Below are 21,253 nucleotides of genomic sequence, written 5' to 3' on the forward strand. Positions count from 1 at the left end.
AAAAGGCCAGCATAAATTATTATATTTAATAGTACATAAAGTCAGTGATTACAACTATTCTATAAAATATTTTATCACAATTTTACTATTTGGTAAAACTATTAAAGAGAGAAAATTAAAAAATTCTTATTAAAAGAGATTTACCACATGTTCTTTCCTTCCCTTTTGCAACATGAACACTTAAAACACACCAATATCAATTAATGTTTTTTACAATATATAAATATGGAGATTAAATAGAACCCTTATACTTTAATTTAAGTAAATACGTTACTGTAAAATATACTTAAGATTAGATAATAAAATAAACTATTAAGGTAATATGGAACTTTTTAAAGAATCTTAAAAAATTTTTGTGTGATGCATGTTTATTATGTTATTCAAATATATATTGCCAATATATTTATTTCAAGTTCTTCCATAGTTTAATGTGCTCCAGTTGCTTGACTCTTTTGCTGATGATTGCTCATTAAGATGTATATTATTGTTAGAGCCATACTGTCAGGATGGTTTAAGTCTTCCTTTGTCAATATTAGACTTGTGTTAGCTAGCCTAACTTGTGCTTGTGCTTCTTCTAGACATCTTTGCCATTGAGTGTCAGAGTCCAAAAGTCCATATTCACTTGCAGCTTGTTGAAATGTTGGAAAGAGTATTTCATTAAAAGTTTGTAGATTTTCAAAACATGTAGCTCCTTTAATGTGAAGAAATATAAGCTTAAGATAAAATTGTTCTTTTTTATTCAAACTAACTGTTTACATTCTTGGCACTATTTTCTCACCTCCTCTCTTTCTTCTGTCATTTTCCTGTAGAGTACACATAGTGATAAGGAATGTCTATATACAAAAAATTGTGAGCTTCTTCATCATGACCTCTGGAGGTTCTTAACAAAATGGTGCAGTGGGAAACTGAAAAAAATGCAGGTAATGACAACAATCAATACCAATGAAGGATACTTAAGGGATGTTACAACAACCGTAAAAGCCTTTGTACAAAAAACTTCTGCAGAGGACATTGAAAACGAGGATCAGGATTCACACAGAAATAAGGAACTTAATTTATCAGCTTATAGATATAACAGCATAGAACCATTTACAAAGGAGGAGGTTGAGAAGATCCTCAGCCTAAACAACAAGAATACACCAGGGCTTGACAAGCTGACACCAGAAATAATAAAAGCGATATGGAAACAAAATATGACACACATTATTTTTTTTTTAACATGTCTGCAACATGGAATATATCCAAAATATTGGAAGAAGGCTAGAGTTGTCCCTATTCTTAAAGCAAACAAACCAGGTGAATTCAGACCTATATTCCTGCTCTTAATTTTGGGAAATGTGTTGGAGAGACTTGTTGCAAACAGACTATACTGGCATTTAGAATCAAATCACCTTCTTTGCGATAACCAGTTTGATTTTATTTAGGCAGCGGTCCACTGTGGAGGCTATCATGGAGGCGGTCACCAATATCAATGATATTTTAAACAACAATAAATATGTGTTAATACATGTTCTTGCCCTATTATGCTTGTGTCCATTTTGTTTTCCTCAGTATAACAAGTCCTAGTTCACAAGAATTGTCCAAAGTGGACACAAACATAATATAAACAATATATATGCTTTAGTTGTAAGCCTTGATATTTAGAAAGCATTCAATGGTGCAAAGTTGCTGCTGATTCTATATAGGCTGAGACAATATAATTATTTTGCAAACATCTATAATTTAATTTAAGATCATCAGTCTGACAGAACAATAACTTTTAAGTCTGGAGGACTTACTTTCGAAAGAGAATACACTAGGGGATGTCTGCCTGTGGACCTCTCCTTTGGTGCATATTATTTAATGATTTTTTATCTAAGGAATTTGGGAAAAATAAAGTTGTCGCATATGCTGATGATGCACTAATACTTATAAGTGGAAACTTGAGCTGAGCTTGAAAGGAAAGGAACAGATATACTCAAGAAAATCACCAACTGGGAAATAAAAAAACAAACTGTCTTTTAATCCTGGAAAGATTACAGGAATAAACTTTAGCAGACTGAGAGCACATCATCTCTACAGAACAGATAGGCAACAATATGGATAGGCAATGAAAGTATCAAAATGGAACAAAATCTGAAATACTTAAAAGTTATGCTAGACTATAAACCCTTTTGGACTGATCATATCAAGACAATAACTAAAAAGACAGCACTCATTCTCTAGTGATTCAAAACAATTACGAAAAACAAATGGGGTTTAAATTCTGATGCCCTCAGCTCTATTTACGACATTATATTTTTACCTATAATAACTTATGCCTGCCCTGCTTGAAAAGCGGTGATATACAAAGTCCGTAATAAACGGAAATCAATCTCAGCACAAAGGAAAGCCCTCATCATGTTTACTAAGGCATATAGGACTTCCTCAACAAAATTTCTTCAGGTGATCTGGGTAAACCTCCTGTGGACCTCGAGATTGAATACCTCACAAACAAATGGAAATTAACACACGAAAAAGAATTTTTATTGGAAACAGAAGAGTATAAGAAGGAACTTGTATGAACTACAAGTTCTCTTTTCCTATATTCCAAATTTTGGAAACAAAATGCTTTTTGGAATTTCCCATAAGTGGTGAAAACATCAAGGTCTTCACAGATAGGTCTAAGATAGATCAAAGGTTGGAGCCAGTTATGTGATGTATCTTGAAAATAAAGAAATTCAAACCAACATTATCAAACTAGATAACAGCTGTAGCATTACTCAGGCAGAAATCATTACCATTGCTAATGCAGTCAAAGACTTTAAAACGAATTTATCTTGTAATAACATCAACATATTCTCGGACAGTCAAGTGGCCGTTTTAACTATATTAAACAAAGACTCACCTTATCACAAGTGAAATAAATCTATACTTACAAAATTCTAATAATGAAAACTCACTAAACTGAATAAGAGACCATACTGGGGACAGTGGTAAGGAGTGAACTGACGAACTGGCTAAAATTGCTGCATTAAAGCAGGATCTACCTGTAACATACAAAAAGACATCAATTGTGACTGGATATGCTGCACTTAAAACCACATGATAACTGAATGGCAAACACAGTGGGACTTTCAGAAATACCTTTACTGCTTCCAGATTTCTTGGCAATGATAAATGCGCAATATGTGGTACAACTGACGGCAGTGAGCATTATCTTTTAGACTCCTCATAGTAGAAAAAGAACTTCTCATTTCCATCACATGCAAGCAAGGGGAGATCTGCACCGACATATATTGTAAACCCTGCTTTCAGTCCATTGTTATCCCACATCAGTTCATCGATCCTAGGCACATCAAGTTGGCATCTTTCAGAGCCTGGAGTAAATGTGTTTATACACATTGCACAAGCATTTATGACACAATCAAAGAACTGGATTACATTCTTAAGATAGTCGAACAACAAGGATACCGGAGAGAGGAGGTTGAGGGACTTATTGCATCCTGCCAAACCACGGGATGGCATTCTCCCAAGATAGACTGCAAGAAAAGAATAGTACTAAATTATATCCCATGTTTAAACAGGATACATAGAAGTACTGTCAAAGCTAATAATTTTCACATTGTATACCGACATAATCCCACTGTTTTCAAACTTTTAAGAAACGATAAAAAGAAAGAGGATCAGAATTCATTGATGGGTATTTATTCGGTACCTTTACACAACCAATGTTTTCCAAGCTTGTTTATGTGGGGGCAACGATGTGCACTTTAAAACAAAGGCTCAAGCAACACAAATATACAATCGATAAGAACCTGGACTGCACTGTTCTAGTGGCATATACAAGACAACACGATGTTACCGTCCAATGGGATCGGGCGGCAATCATCGGAACAATATCAAATAGGCAAGCAGTGAAGCATCTTGAGAAATTAGAAATCTTCAAGGCACACATGGGAACTGGTTGTATAAACCATAGAGATGTAGGTGCATTGTCGATTGCTTGGAGATCCTTTTACAATAATTAATGATAATGTTAATTTCGATGTTATATCTTATATTTATGCTTTTTCACTGTATTTTGACTTCATTTAAGTTGTTTATTTATTTATCTATATTTCGTCCGCAAGGGCATTTTTTTGTTAATTTTTATATTTATTTCGAATTCATTTTATGTTTGATATTTTATGTCTGATTTTTCTGTAACCGACGAAGATCGTTTAAAACTATTGAAAATGTTTTTATTGTATTGAAAGTTTTGCTGGGTTTATAAAGATGTCATTTTTTTAAATGTATTCCATTTCCAGTACGTAGTTTATTATGTGTAGAAAAAGAAAGATTAGAAAAAAAAATCATACTCCAAAGTAAAGGAATAACCTAGCCATATGACAGAAGATCGTTAACTGAAGATCACAAGATCATTTAATTCTCTCGTAAACCTTGTCACTGGTGCTGCCAAAGTTCGTGCGCTAACGTTTTCGGCCCCTCACTAGGTCCTTCTTCAAGCGAAATTTATTCTATTTTCTTTTTTGACCGTTAAAACGAAGAATACATAAGATAACGATCACAAGATCTTTATCTTATTCAAGGAACTAATAAAACAATTAAAAGGACAGGAGCTTTCAACAAGTAATTCTTCAAATTAGTTTGTACATTGATGTATTAATACATAGTTTAGCTTTTGGTTGAGATGCTTCAGGAGCTTTCCTGTTTTGCAGATTGTTAACTTGTGCTTTCAACATAGCAATTGTGACACAGCCTTTTTTTATTGAAAAGCTTTGTAATTGAATTTTGTATTCAACTCCCAGTTGTGCCCAGTGGTACTAGGAATGTACAAGTATAATTGTGAAGAATACGCATACGCAATGTTATAAATTAATCTTGGACCATACCCTTGTCGGGTGGCTATGTTCTGGATGTGCCGTAATTCAGACAAGGTGTCTTCGAATTTGGAGTGGTGCGTGAATGCTCTTTTGGTCAGGGCCCGGAAGGCAGCTAACTTGTATGAGAAAGGGTCAGCTGAAATGGCTGGGATAAACAATGTAGCATGGCTTGCCCACATTCTATGTTACACTTCCTTTTTTTCATTTCAACAACAAAACTTACCTCCAAAAACGTGGTGTTCCTATGGGCAGCCCACTCTCGGGCAATTTATGTGAGTTAGTGATTAGACAACTTGAACAAAGAATCATACTCCTGTTTATTTCCAACATCCTTATATATAAAAGGTACGTTGATGACATCTTTATTTTATGGAAAACTAAGCCCAATATAAACAGTTTCATGGATTCAATGAATAATAACCCGTATGGCCTCTGCATCAAGTTGGACCAAATAACAATTCAAATGCGAACTTCCTGGACATTAATCTGCAATTAAATGGCAGCAGGATATCAACTAAGGTCCATTACAAGCCACACTACACTCCATTGTTCATTCCGGCCATTTCAGCCGACTGATATAATTTTATTGAAAATATTAGTGTTGAAGGTTTTGAAGTTTTGAAAATAGCAAAGTTTTTACATTGTGATTCTTTTTACTAATTAGAAATTTACTCGTTATGATTGATGTTTGTTAAAATTCTTATCCAATTTCAAAATCAGTTGGTAAAATTAGTGGATGAGCAAATATGTTGAATGCATTTTGGAATTATATTTTGGTGATTTTATTTTTAAAAATATTTTTAAAAAATTAGTAAATGAAAAATTATTTATACTGTTTACATAATTATTATTAAACAATGAGTATTATGTTTACAGGCAGTGTCCTAATGGTTCCATTTGTTTGCCCAATTACGGTCCCAATCCCGATAACAATTTTACAAATTTTGACACGTTCTACTGGGCATTTCTTGCATCTTTCCGACTTATGACTCAGGATTTTTGGGAAGGCTTATATCAAATGGTATGTTTTTACATAATTAATGTATATTAATATATTGTAATATTAACTGGTATGTAATAGTGGAAAATTAATGCTGCTATTAGTAATTGACCTTTTACATAAATTTTGTGTGTGTGATATTTTATTGTAATATTTCACTAATGAATGATTATCCATTAAGCAATTACCAAATATTTTCAAGATGTATTTTTCTCTGTCTTGTTTATCACAGTAATAAATCTTAAATAGAACAATTTTGTATATTTAAATTTATAATAATAAGTTTATATAAAAATTTTCACTTTTTTCCAATTTTAATATTTTAGTATGTTATATTAACATACAAAAATTGAAATTGATTTAATTTTGTTCAATTATTCTTTTGCAATTTTTTAAATTTTATAATGTATATATTATTTTAGCTTTGCAAATCAGTTTACATCTTATTCTAATCTTTCTCTATTTTATCAAGAGAAAGGAGGAAATAAAATAATTGAATACAAGTATATGTCTTGATCTACTTAGAGGGCATTACAACATACTGTATTTGTTTTTATAACACTTAAATATGCTTTTCATCAAATATTTTTTATAATTAAAAAAACTGAACAAAGTCAATTCAGTTAAAATTTAAATTAATCTCTTACTAATCTTTTGTGAAAAATTATGATGAAATACAAAAAATAATAATAAACAAAATAGTAAGTACAGTAGAGCGTCGATTATCCGAATATTGATTGACTGAAACGTCGATTAACCGAAAGCTTTCCGGTTGGCAAATCTAAATTTCCGCTAATGCTGTGGTGCTGCAATCTTTGGCTATGTCTTGGGCTACTCCAATATTATTTTTTGTTGTGCGCGTGTTTTGCTATCGTCTTAATTTTTATGCGCTGGTTGTTGGTTATATTGAATTGGTATCCTTCCAGGTGCGGGATGAGCAAGTTATGAGTAAAAGATTCTAAAATACGTGTGGGGGCCTTAGTAACCAACCCAGCAGAACTTGTAGAAAAATTGAAGAAGATAGCAAAACCAGCTTGTGCTACGGTCTTAGACTTCAGATCGTTGTTTCCGTCGATAGAACTACCACCTTGTTTTTGCGAACTAAGGGACTTTCTGTTTTCTATAGTTGAGGACAACACAATGCACCAACATATTCTCGAACTAGCCCATTTGTTATGCTATGGCTCTCTTTTCCAATTTAAAGGGATCACGTACATGCAAGGCAAAGGAGTCCCGATGGGCAGTCCGCTCTCGGGTGATTTGTGCGAAATGGTAATTAGGAGATTGGAAAACAATATCCTACCGCGATTCTTGCCCAGCATCTTGTTGTACAAATGTTACATTGATGACATTATTATATTTTGGAAAGTAGAACCGGACATAAAATTATTCCTCGAAGCCATAAACAGTAATCCGTACGGGCTAACATTAGAGGTGGAGCAGCACGACTCATCGAGGGTGCACTTCCTGGATATTGATATCAACTTTGAAGGAGCTAATATACTTACATCAGTATACCGAAAGCCTAGCACGTTCCACACATATATTCCTAGAAATTCATATGATCCTTTTCAATACAAAATAGCTGCCTTCCGAGCATTAGTGAGAAGGGCTCATACGCACTCCTCTACAAAAAAAGCGCTCGAAACGGAGCTCAATCATATCCAAAATATTGCTATAAGCCATGGATACAGCAAAGCTCTCATTGAAAAGTTGTCTAGAAGACATGAGAAGTCCCAAAAGGAAAATAATCAGACAGCACAACCATTGAATATCAGACAGGAAGAAAATGAAAGGATATCTATCACATACAATCCAGTGCTGAAATCCATTTACAAAACCGTGGCCAACCGACAAGGAATTAACATCGTGTACAGAAGATGTCAGACTCTCTTCAGAATATTAAGCAACGGCAAAGACCCACCAAACCCCGAAAGGCTTCCGGGAGTATATATGATACCACTAGAAGATCACAGGTGCGATAGACAATTAACATACATTGGTTCCACGAAACGTGCGTTAAAAGTGAGGTTAAAGGAGCACGAGTCAGACATACACCACGGTAGATACACTACGGCCCTGGCGACGTACGCGTCGGAAGAGGAGATAACGGCGGACCTGCATGCGGCAAAAATCATTATACCCAGCTATAACCCACAGCAATTGAAATGGCTAGAAGCCATGGAGATATTTAAGGCTGGATTACGTAGTACCTGCGTTAATCATAAGGAGGAAATGATCCTATCGAGCGCATGGCGGGTTGTGCTAGAAAACAGCGTTTAAAGGGAGGAGCATCGAGCATGCGCAGTACAAATATCCAGCTGCTGCACGTGCTAATATTCCGGAAAGAAATTCAAATTGAATATTTATTCGAATGTTAACGGCCTATTCGACGAAGCCTGAAGAAGAGCCCAGGAGGGGCTGCGAAAACGTTTGCGATTCTGTAAATAGAACGATTCTAAAAATAGAACGGCACTGGGTAAAAGGTTAGAAGGGTTTATTTTATTAAGGTTTAAATGCGACTAAAATATTTAATACTATTCTACTGATATTTTGTAACTTGAATTGGTATAGACACAAGTCAAGCAAAATCGTATTTTTTGTCAGCACGTTCATATGAAAATCAGCAATGTATAAAAACATTTTCAAACTGACTCAGTAAGCTAGTCTTCACTTCTGTTGATCAGTAAATAGCTGTTGAATTGTAAGTGGTTGATTAGAAGAAAAAGGCTTAATCATCTAGCACCAATCCAAAGTCTATTTTTTCTTCATATTTCTCTGATTATTCTTTTTTGGGTTCTTCATTCAGAGCAGGTAAGTTTTCATCACCTACAGGTGCAAGAGCCATTGTCTTTTTTCAGGGTCCATTTAGTCAGCTTCTATCTAGATTTAACATTTAGTGAGCTCCTTCAGGTCAGCTTCTTCCATAACTTTGACAAAAAATGGAAGTCAGTAGGGTTCAACCTCAACAGTGCAGTTTCAAGCGGTTGTTCAAATAACACATTCACATGGGGAGGGGGATATGTATAAATTTTATGATAGAATGTGATGGGGTGGGGGAGTGTTAGTAGAATGATGTTTTATGATTCTCAAAAATTTTCCTGTTTGAAATAATAACTTTTTAAGAAACTCATCATGCAGAAACCTTTCAATCAGTGATTACACAGCAAGTTATTGCTTATTTAAATAGTTACACTTTAGTAGAAACACTGTACTAAATATGCTTTGTTGAAAGTGCTGTAGTGTTGTAATGTCTTATTATACGAAAGTTAAGCAAAAACCCAGAAAAATATGCTAATGGCATCTTACATACTACGGTTTGTTGTTAGTGTGCCAGGCCTGGACTTGCATGGGCAAAAATAAAATATCATTACTAAAAATCAAATGTCAAAAGAATTACTATATGTAATATAAAAAATTCTAGTTATTAGTATAGCCTGTATATGTACAATTCAATAACACTAGAAAATCTTTGTAAAAAAAGATACTTTATCAAATCAAAACAAATATGTACAAAACTTTTCCGACAATTTGGGAACTTGGTTCTAATTTGATTTATTTTAATTCTATCTCCACAAAACCAACAAGAAAGATAGGAATCAATTCTATTGAAAAAATAGTCAAATTTGTAAGATTCATTGTGTGAAGTATGCGAATACCGCAGACAAAGATTTTTGTAATATAAGAATCTTTTATTCGCGTAACAGAATACAGGAAATTTTTATAGGATGCCAGCTATACAATCTCTATCCCTGACCTGAATACACTATTATGGTAACCGAAAAAAATTACCAACTAAGTTTAGATAGCACAACAATTCTCTCCTTACTTAAATCACTAGTCTACCAAGGGTAAGTACAAATACAGTCAAACCTGTTTTTATGCGCTCTTTTTATGTGCGATTTTTATTTGTGCAATTTTTTTAATGTGAATTTTTAATTTGTGCGGTATAGTTGGCGACTAGTCTCGTGCGATTCGTCATGTCTTACGTTGACTTATTATAGCTAAATAAACTTATTATAGCATAAATGCACTTATTATAGTAATATTATTGCACGAATATGCGAAAAATGAAATAATTTACTTTTTAAGTCAACAAAACACCACCTGGACAAAAATATGTAAAACAGACGATAGACCAGACGATGCAGTCAAGTGCTGACATCTGTTGTCAATAAATTCTATTTCGTACGGTTTTGAGTTATTTTCTATGTGAGACTTTTTTTATGCAGTCCCTGTTGACCGCATAAAAAAAATATTTTTTAATTGTGTTGCGAAAACTATTATTTACAGCCATTCGTGAAGTTTCGTGAGATTTTTTTTAATGCGTTTTTTTTAATGCGGTCCCTATCCCCCACATAAAAACAGGTTTGACTGTATATACATATCTTACAACTAAACTTAGGACTAACTATTATTTACCTAAGAAGATAGATAGACTTAAAACAAGAAAGAAAGTAGAAAATAGGAAGAAAAAGAAAGGGGGTACCCAATGATTTCGGCGTTGTTCATGGTGATGTAGGCAAGTCGGACGAATCACTTTCTAATCACGACGAATATTAATCTCTTTCTTTAGAACTTAGTTTAAGCTTAACACATTGGGATAAAAAAAGTACTTTTTTTAGTTTTCACTTCTTTCCTCAAATTTCTTTGTCGTCTCCATGCGGTGCCAAAAGTGCGCCGGAGAGCTCTCTTCACACGTCCCTTTGTGTCCCATTCTACCTCAAAGAATGTCCTCGTGGTCACCGTTCTATCCTGAGGGCTGCATACCGTTCCATTGTTCTTAAGGGATCACTTGCCGTTACGCCGATAAGCACAAGTTGGGAGAAAATTTCAGAAGGGAAAATAATAGTAATAAAAAGGAAGAAAAGGGAAATATCATATTCAAATATAAAATGAACAACAACTATACAATAATGGCATGTAGCCACAATTGTATGTGTCACCAAAACTCTAACTGGACCTGAACTGGAACTTAGAAGAATAAACCGACACACAACAGTATTAAAGAGCGTTTAATTCTTTGCAAGTGCTTTTGACATTCCTATAAATGTTGCCTTCAGGCAATAACTCAAATCAAATGGTTTTTCAGAACAAATTTTAAAGTACAGAAACAAAATGGCATTAACCAAATGGAATACAAAACTTAGAGTAGGAACTTGGAAATCTTTCATCAATTACTCAATTTTTAGCACTATCCCATTTGAATCTAAGCTTCATCTCGTTTGAGTCGTCTCTTCATCTCTTTTTTATGTGGCAGATGTGGTGACGTTAGAATGTATCCACCCACTTGCCCTATTTACATACTTACAAGTAACATTTTATATTTTCTTGTAGTCTGTTTTTTTACTCATGTCATATCCCTCATAATTTTATAACACTTTTTTTTTGTGTTGTCTGGTAATAATTTGGGGATGGGAGATCATTCTTTTAACTTCCTGTGAAAGTCTCTCACACCAAAATGTCATTTGAGATGACGACATCATTTTTTTCGTCCGCAGTTGTCGTAAGGTGAGTTTTAACTTTTTAGAATTTTGTTTTGAGAGGTGCGGAAGTCTATCCTTAACAAAATAAAATGTTCCAAAATAAATAGAATAACAAACTAAAAATAATCTCCAAACAAAATAGAATGGTTAAGAATTGACTCCTTATGCCAGTAGAACTTACAGTAATATGAAAGAATAATGGCAACAATCTAAACTTTGCACTAAAAGGTAGATAGGTATGTAACATATCTTTAGGAATTACTTAGTACCATTTCATCAACCTTGTGTGATAAATAGGCAAATTTTTTTTTTAATTGCCTATTTTAAATTAGACTTACCTTGGCAGAAATATAAATAAATTAATGTACTGTAGATTAGTTTTACAGAAATGTTTGATGTTAATATTGGGATGGTAGATCAGGCATAATATCAGCATGAAGGTGTCTAAAAATTGGTGACAGAATGTGACAAGAAGGATAGTCAGACAGGTTAAAATTGGTGACATCATATTTGAATCACATCTAAGTATGGGTGTTCATCTTCTCTACCATGATAGGTTGTCATCTTGCAAAATGAGAACATTGTAGATGCAGTGAGTTTGTCAGGAGACAACATTTTTATGCTTTAGAATATCTGTGATGATTAGAAATGACAATGAAGTAAATTGAACAACACATGCAACATGCCTCCAAAAATAAAACTTAGAGGTTTCATTACAGTGAAAAAGTTTAAATTAAGAATGCAGTTGCAAAAATCAAATCATCAATTATTTTCAATGGTCGTCCTCAGGTTTCGAAGTAATGAAACATTTGTCTAAAGAACGACGACCGTTGAAAACGGATGAAAACATCTGTTTAACGATTAGTTGAATCGAATTTCTGCTGGTTTGATGGTAATTACACATTTTTTTTCTTTGGCCTCTGTCTTCCAAATTTTGTTAAATCACACAGTTTCTCAGATAAATTTTTCTGTAAAAATGTAATGACAATACAGAAAAATTTAAAAAGTTCTTTGGCTGTTTCCATCTTGTTAAGAACAGCAGGATTTCAGTCCGGCTAAACATCCTTTAAAGTTTATCAATGTTTCAAAAACTTAATTCATGGCAAAAAATGTTCCACTACTCATTTGGAGATCATTAACAATGAAACAAGAATGTCTGTTATGTTACAGTGGATGCTCAGCCACAGCAATCACCGAAGAAAACATCACATTTGTCAATGATGAACTGCTTTCTGACTGACATCTGAAGACAAAAGGCATTGCTGTGAGATTGAGCTTGTTGAAAACAATGGTTATTCAAATTCTACGTGAAAATTTGTTAACCTGTCCCTTGTTATTCCTGAAAATTCTCGGGGTCGTGACCTTCGACCTCGACTGTTTAACTCGAGATATCTCGTTACAGTATTGGTACATTTTTGGAACTAGACGTCGCTAGTTGTTATAATTTTTATGTTAAAACTAACTTCCAAAATATAATTTTTTTTTTTTTGCTTTTATATTTATTAATATATCTATTTTGTTTCTGAAAAATAAAAAAATAATTTTGAATGATAAAATAGCCACGATTTACTTTTTTAAAAAAACACGTAATTTTTGTTAGGCTTAACGTCACAAAATTCAACGTGGCGTCCCAGGCAATGGAGAAGAATTTTGACACCGGATAGGTTAACGAGCAAGGTCGGTGCATGTTGGATGCTAAAATTCTTTATGCAATTCAGATGCAACTGTGCTCAAGAATTTTTGGAGCTCTGAAGAGAACAAAAGTTCTGCAGTCCATTGTCACCAGGGATCATGGTTCTGTACTGTGATTGTCTGTCCAAAAGAGAATAGATGGAATGGTGCCATGCAGAGGAATCTCTTGTAAAGAAGGTAAAAGTGTCAGTCAACAAAGAAAGTTATATGACAATAATTTTCTTGGATCATGACATTTTATCGATTAACTTCGAGAAGAGGTATTCCCCTTGAATGCCAAATATTTTGCCAACCTAACGGTTAAACTCCAGGATGCCATAAAAGAGCAGAGGAGGGGTAAACTTTCAAAAGGTGTGCAGCTCCCGCACGATAATGCACCCTCAGAAACTGTTTTACATGAAGGCTATCATTAAAAAATGTGGCTTTACCAAAGTTCCTCATCTGTCATATTGGCTCCAAATGACTACTATTATTCTCAAAATTAAAGTCTGATTTTTGCAGGCAAAAGTTTAACAGCTGTAAAAAAGAGGTCTATCTAGATTACTCTCAAAATGTTCAAAAACAGCTAAGACAAAAGTACTTTTCTGACAATATAAATTTGTTCATTCCACAATATGAAAATGTATTGCAATAAAAGAGAGCCATATTGAAAAATAATGTCTTTTATTTATTTGACATTTCTTTCCTACTTAGGCCAAGAACTGTTGGACCTTACTACATAGACTGTGCATACAGCATAAGGAGCTAAACATATTGCTGAATATATATAAGAAAAAATTTATCAAATGAGTTCCTTATCAATTTTTTGGAACACCACTTAATCTGGTCAACATGCTTATACAATTAACAGGAAAAAGAAACATGTCTAGATATAAGTTTTTTTCGAAAAGAATAACAAAAAAATAAAAAGAGATTTTGACTATAAGTATTTATACAATACACAATAAATTTATATTATAGTGGTGTGAAAACATAAATAAAATTAAATATTTTTGTATTTGGAATATTTTCTTATTTATAGTATGTATATTTGGAAACTGCTGTCTTCAAGAATCAGGTTCCCGTGTCTCTCACCTATGCTGCTCTGGCACATCATAAACATAAAAGTGCCATTGCAAAATGCCTATAAAGTTATCATTAAAATCTTTGTTGTACTTGAGAACTTCAGTTATTTGTGAATAATAATATGCTGAGAGGATGTATACAGAAGAATTGGACATTTGCTCCTAACAGATATTAATTCTTTAATGACAATTTGTAGCATTAACAGTCTTTTTACACAGACATGATGACATGATCTACTTGCTTGTAATAAGTCATTTGTTGTTTACATTAAAGAAAAATCCATGTATCAGATTTTTGGGAAAAATCTGAAACTATTAAACTGAAAATGCCAGTACTAGACCAACTATAAAAACAAAAAAATATTATAATAGCAACAACAATTAGTATAAAAGTCAAAATGTTAAATTCAAATTCAGTAATTACAATAATAAAATTGATTATTTATAAAAATTACAGTTAACCATTTGAGATTTTGAATAAGATTAACTTTATTAAGGAAAATAACCTAACAAAAGAAAATGGGCACAACTAGGTTCTCTGTCATCTGGGGAAAACTAATATCCTGGCACCCCTCTTCTAGAGATTTGGACAATTGATGATATATGATGAGTCAGTACATACTATCAATAATCCACCTTCCCTCCACACTTTTTCTTCTCAGCATTCCTGTACTATGGTTGCTAGCTTTCAGGGTAACAAATTCTGAATACAGTATGAAAAAATGCCAACTTGAAAAAGTGATGAGCAAAAGATAAAGCTACAAATGAACTTAAAAGCAATTTTTCTTTCTTCCCTTGACGATGACAAGAAGACAGCTGGATGACTAAGATGGTTAAAGTATCAGCCTACCACTCTGGGATCCTACGTAGGATTCAATCTGGACAAAATAATTGCAGAAAGTTTCGTGACTGGTTCATTTTATTCATTTTAATTCTTTTTATATATTTATTATTTTCTTTTTCTTCTATGTTATATGTTACAGTTTGATTGTCACAGATCTTTTTATTTTATTTTATGGCTTAAAACACGGGTTTCAGTGATGTACAGTACTATATACTTTGAATGTTTGAATAGTGCCTTTAGGATTTTTGAAAAATGATTTTTATTTGAATTTTTTGTTGCAGTCTGATGATGAGGCAAAATGTTTTCAAAAATGTTTAATAGTAATTAAAATACAAAATGACTCCTTAAATTTATAGCATTTTACTATTTTATTACATTTTGTTGGAGTTGTATAGATTTAACAGCTGAATAATGACACATTCTCAGCAAAGAGACTAAAACACACCAAATCACTATACCATCTATTGTTTGCAGATTTAAAATGTTATAAATATGAAAAAGGACACGTTTCCTTTTGGAACATTTACGTTGTATTCTAAAGTCCGAGGTTGAAAATGTTAGCGTAATAAAAACTTTTTGCTCGGCAAACAATAGTATAGCGATTTGATGTGTTTTGGGGAATAATGATTTGTTAATAGAAATGAAACAGAAAAAGTGATATTTTAATGCTCGAGATGGCAACTTCTAAACTCTATACTGGTAATTATCTTTCTTTTTACGGCCGCCTCGGAGGCACGTGATATACGGCAAGGCAGTTTATACAAATGTTTTATTTGTTTTTAATGATTATTTGTGGGTTGTATGCTGCTGCAGGTTATGTGTACAGAATTATGGTGAATATAACTGTAAATTTAGATTTCTTTCTTGCTACTTCACAAATGACTAGCATATATACAGGCATTTTTCTAATTATATTTTGAGAAGCAGGAACAATTATTTATGTGTAACATTAATAAATTTGTAAGAATTCTTTTATTGAGGATCTTGTCCAATGGTATGTTGTTAAAATAAAACAACTGGAATACTATTTTTTAACTCACAAATATATATTTCATTAAAACGAAAAACAATTCCTTTTTCATGAATGGTTGTTTATTTTCATTACTTATATTAAACTTAATTTTAATTTTGAATTTTGATTTATACAATTTATTATTAAATCAATACTAAGATGTTAACAATTTACTAAAGAAATTTCCAAATAAGATTGAGGATTTAGTTTTATGCTAACTATATATATATATACACATTTTCTTTTTTATAGTTTAATAGTTAGAAAAGTAACCAAAATAGTTTAATAAAAGAAAGATAAAATCAAATTTGTGCCTGTATATATTTGTCCAGATTGCACACTTTTAGTCTGTATATTTTAATAAACATGTTCAATAGGAATGCAGGATGTTTTCTCTGTTACAAACAAATTCATATGACAATGAACATGTGATGAGTTAATGTCAGTAACAGCACAATATTCATAGTTGCATTTAATCGTTTTATTTTACTCTAATGTGCAGTAAGCTTGATAGTCAAAGTTTGTCTCTTCCATCATGTAGACTTAAATAAGCAGAACTTGGCAACATGTGTGGAAAGACCCTTTAATTTTTTGTAATAAATATTGCAACTTCTATATACATATATTTGCAATTATGCATTCTATATGCGATAGGTAAAAAAGTTCCAGAATGCATTCTGACTCTGGAAAAGAACACTGTTCTGGCAAATTCTGGTCCTGATACAGCAGTGACTTCCCCCCTTTCTCCATGAGAAGCCAAGTAAACCATCAAGGAAAATATTTAGCATTTTTCATGGAGGAATAAGATTCCCATGAAAAAACTGTAATAGAAGCAAATCAGTTGCCATTAACAATTTTTATTCTGTGACTTCAACCAAAATGGTTTGGAATCAGTCATCAATTATTATTACTTTCATATTACAAGAAAGCCAGGACAAGACCAAAAATGCAGTTTTCCCAATATATTGGCAGACTATTAATGACACTGTAACACAAAATTAAAAATTTGGCAAATAATAGGTATCTTTTGCAAGAGAAAGTTGCAGTCTTCATTTTCAACTTTTGTCTAATTACTGTTTATTTCTTATAATAATTGCATTAATAAATAAAAAAATTAAATTTTAATCGTTATAGGCATTATGTGCAGATAAGAACTTAAGAAAGTCTTTTATAGCTATACTTTTATTGATTATGACATCTAAATATGTACAGATAATTAGAAAAGTAATTTTGCAACTTGAACACCAACTACATAGTGTATTTACTCGGACACATGGCAAATTTCATCACTAATTTTTATTCGGTTGATACGTGTATTAAGTGCTTGTACACGTTTCGGGCTGTCGACGCCCCCTCTTCGGCCAACTTAAAATCACAGATCTTTGTAAACATAAACATAATATAAAAGTAATTGTTAGAATTTTAACGAAAAACTATTTTTGAATTAAAAGACATTCGTTGACCAAATTGCAAAATCCCGCATACTGCTATACCATTGTCCAAAAAGTAACCAGACTAATTCCAAGAAAAAAGTACAAATTGATCTACAAATCTATATCTATTATGATGATGTACTGTACATAGTTCCCTGCAGTGTCAGTGCACTTCTTACAATGTTATGTGACCAGTTTAAAGCTGTTAAAAAGTCCTTTTCTATGATGCTGTTCAGTTCCTTTGTCACAGTCTTCTGGATGCCTTTAAAATCATGATACTGATGTTATTTCATGTAAATTTTGAGCTTTGGAAACAGGAAAAGTCTGAAGAAGCCAGATCAGATGAATAGGTAAGATGGGAGAGTACTGGAATTTGCTTACAAGCCAAAAATTGGATGAAAGTTCAGTCAAATGAGCAGGAGCATTATTATGCAACAGGAAAAGTGTTTCTCCTGGTAAGGTCTGGCTTGGTATATAAGATTCATTTCAAAAATTGATTCAGGTCTTCCAGATTGTACAGTGATGCCACTTTGTTTCCAGAGGATATAAATTTGCTATGAATCAAGCCATAAGGATGAAAAATGATGATTAATAGGGTTTTTTAAAACTACAATTGATAAATCATAAACAATAACTCATACTGTAACTTTGATAAATCAGTAGAGAAATCAATTTAATCATTCAAAGCAAACATTTTTGGCCCTTTTTAAAAGCCATTGTCAGGCTTGTATACAAGTCAAAACACATTTTTAAAAGGAATTTAACAAGCAACATTGAACAAATTTTGATTAATTTTGAAGTGTACAGTACAGTATATATTGCAAGGGCGAATTCTCTGGGCTTGCTTAGCATGCGCCACATGCTTAAAAGAAAGATTTGACAAGTTTTGCTTATACTTTTTATATGAGAACAAATATGCCAATAATAATTTATTCTAATGCGTAAACTCTTTTATCATTTGTGTTTCCTTTTACACTGGCAGCTAGCGGCTAGCATTTTAAGTCGGTGCCACGCTTGCGGGAACTCGATCGCTTCCTCGCGCGGAGGTTTTCCACAGAAAACAAGGGCGCACGCACGACGTCATTCGAAGCATTTAACATAGCCAGATTGTATCGAAAGCTTGCGATACCCAGTCGGCATACATGTATTGTGTACAGGGGCAGATCTACATATAGATTAATAGGGCTTAAGGCTTTTTCCCCCAGTGTCAAGGGTCTACAAAATTTGAATTATTATCATGAATTTTTAGTACTTTCTCATTATAATATATTTCGTGTGTAGATATAATGGGCTTTATAATTGTCCATATATTTTTATTCATACCAAATAACGTTTCTGCCTATTGTTTAGTGCTAGAGATAGGCCTATTATTATTATTATTATGGGTTAAGTTAGATATACTCGGTTAACACCGGTGGCTGTGTACTATGCCGGACCTGTGTACTATGCTGTGTATTATTATTATTATTATTATTATTATTATTATTATTATTATTATTATTATAACTTTCAGCGTACTCAAAAATTTTGGTCAGGATTTTCCCCTGATATATTGATATTTTGTTTGATGTTCTGTGTTTGATTCCTTCTAAAAATGTGTTCTGATTTGTATGTGACCCTGACAATGGCCTTTAGAAAGGATTGAAAATGTTTGCTTTGAATGATTAAACTGGTTTCTTTGCTGATTTATAAAGATTAGCATATGAGTTATTGTAACAAAGTTTCGACACTTTATTTTGGCAGCTTGATCTTTGATTGTTGGGAGTTCTCTTGGGCCAATCTACTCAGCACTTTGTCTTTTTGTGCATGGTTTGTACTAACAACATTACTTTATGACCAATGACAATCTTCTGGAGGAAGTTGTTATCAGAATTTGCCATGTCAATGATGTCTTAAGCTTCCACATATTGCTGGTTGTGTTCAGATGTTAACAAGAGAGACACAAACCTTGAACACATCTTTTGTTTTTGTAAATTCTCCCAAAGAATGGTGTGTACAGTTTGATGTTTAGTTTTTCTGCTGTCATTTGGCATGTCATACAATGATCTCTGGCCAGAAAAGAGTGAACTTTGTTGACATTTTCCTTGGCAGTGCCTGTTGTTGGGTGGCCCGGTTATAGATTGTCTTTAATTAACATTTTCCCGTTATGGAATTGTCAAAACCATTCAAATACTTGATATAAGCTTTTTGTCTGTTAATTAATCTATTAAATAGTATAGATAACCATATGAGCTTGCTGGTCTTATTGTTATAATGATCAAACTTATCACACACCTTTTTGATTTCTTTAAGTAATGCTTAATATCCTGGAATGCATTTCAGTTTTTTTAACAGCCCTCTTCAGCTGTGTTACATACACATTTTGACATTATAGTATTATAATTAAAATACACATAAAGGAAGCTAATAAAATGAAATACAAATGTCGGTTTATCTGAGTATTGTATTTGATTCATAACGGTACAGAGTTCCAACTGCTACTTGCTACACCACATTCAATAATCATCGACTATTGTTTTTATTATTAATGCACCTTAACATTTGTGTGTATGGTGTTACTCTTTTAAAAACAGTCAGTTTGGAATTGGGGTTCTTCAGTACTTAAAATTGTAATTAATAGATGTGGGAAATAAATTGAGGAATAATTGATGCAGGTTTAATTTCTATAGAGTGAGGCTTTACTGTATATAATTTGTTTCTAAGATAGAGTTAAAGTTTAACTCTATAAAGAGATGTCAGTTATTTAGGTAGACATCTGCATGTCATGTATATATATATTTAGTTTTAAATGTAAGTCATTCAAGAAAATTAAAGATTTAAGGGAAAAAAAGGATTTATGACCATTCAGTCAGGTTGAATGTCTCAAAGAACTTTTTCATAGAAACTTATGAAACAATTTATAATGCCAGATATGATATTTTGAAATCTCTGCACACACTGTTTGAAATCTCTGTTAGAGGAAACCCCTCATAAACAATGACATCGCGTAAACATTTGCTATCCGACTTTCCAACCGACCTCAGTGCACCTGAAGAAGGCCTTTCAAAACGGCCGAAAATGTTTGTGCTTATTAATTTGATTGCTAGAAACAGCGTGTGTAAGGTTTTTTGTGCCTATGATGATGATTTGAATTTTTGTCCAAAAAAAATCTAATTCATTGTTGTTTAAATTTATAAACTTTTCAGGCCCATTCCTATCATCACTTGAATTTTAGGTGTATAATTTAAATTTAACTTACAATATAACAAGTTCTAAATTATATTCATTTTTTCTCTTCTGTCTTAAATGGGCAAGTATTAAATATTTGAGGTTAAATTTGTATTTGAAATTAAGTATGCAATGCATATATGTTTAAATTATATACAGATATTTTTGTTATATAATAATAATGTTATTATAAATTTAATATAATTAAGTTTCTGTTCAAATCATGAAGTAGTTAACAAGATAACTTTAGAATCAAAAACTGGAATCAAGGAGACCAAGACAAGTGGGTATTAAAAATTTAAATTTGTTAAGTTTTCAGTTATTAATAATAATCATATAGTAATCTAAGTAATGAACAATTCAAAATATATTTATATATATATATATATATATATATAGATATATATATTAATTAATTTTTTTTGCCAATGTTAATTGTTATATAACATAACATTTCAATTTAACATGTTCACTACCACCTAAAGAGGAGAAAAAAGGATTAATTATGCTGGACACTTTTTCACATAATAAATGAAATAAATCCCATATTTGTAACTTGATAGTTGAATTTCACTTCTGTCTACTAAAAGAATTTAAAAAGTGCATGATGTTGATATGTATCATTATCATATTGGCCAATGAAAACATTTTTAAATTATCGTTGTGTATTC

General features: G+C 32.4%; 1 protein-coding gene across 4 annotated transcripts in view; it reads left to right on the top strand.

The window, feature by feature from the left end:
- Positions 1-21,253, top strand: part of LOC136990759 (sodium channel protein para-like) — a 476,095-nt gene that overhangs the window by 74,129 nt on the left and 380,713 nt on the right. For all 4 annotated transcript variants that reach the window (XM_067289190.1, XM_067289191.1, XM_067289193.1 and 1 more), the window contains exon 8: positions 5,721-5,865. In XM_067289190.1, coding sequence (XP_067145291.1) covers positions 5,721-5,865 — 145 coding nt within the window. The remainder of the gene's footprint in view (positions 1-5,720; positions 5,866-21,253) is intronic.

Source organism: Centruroides vittatus, unplaced genomic scaffold, assembly GCF_030686945.1.
Source record: "Centruroides vittatus isolate TY-2023 unplaced genomic scaffold, ASM3068694v2 contig_134, whole genome shotgun sequence".
Taxonomy (NCBI): Eukaryota; Metazoa; Arthropoda; class Arachnida; order Scorpiones; family Buthidae; genus Centruroides; species Centruroides vittatus.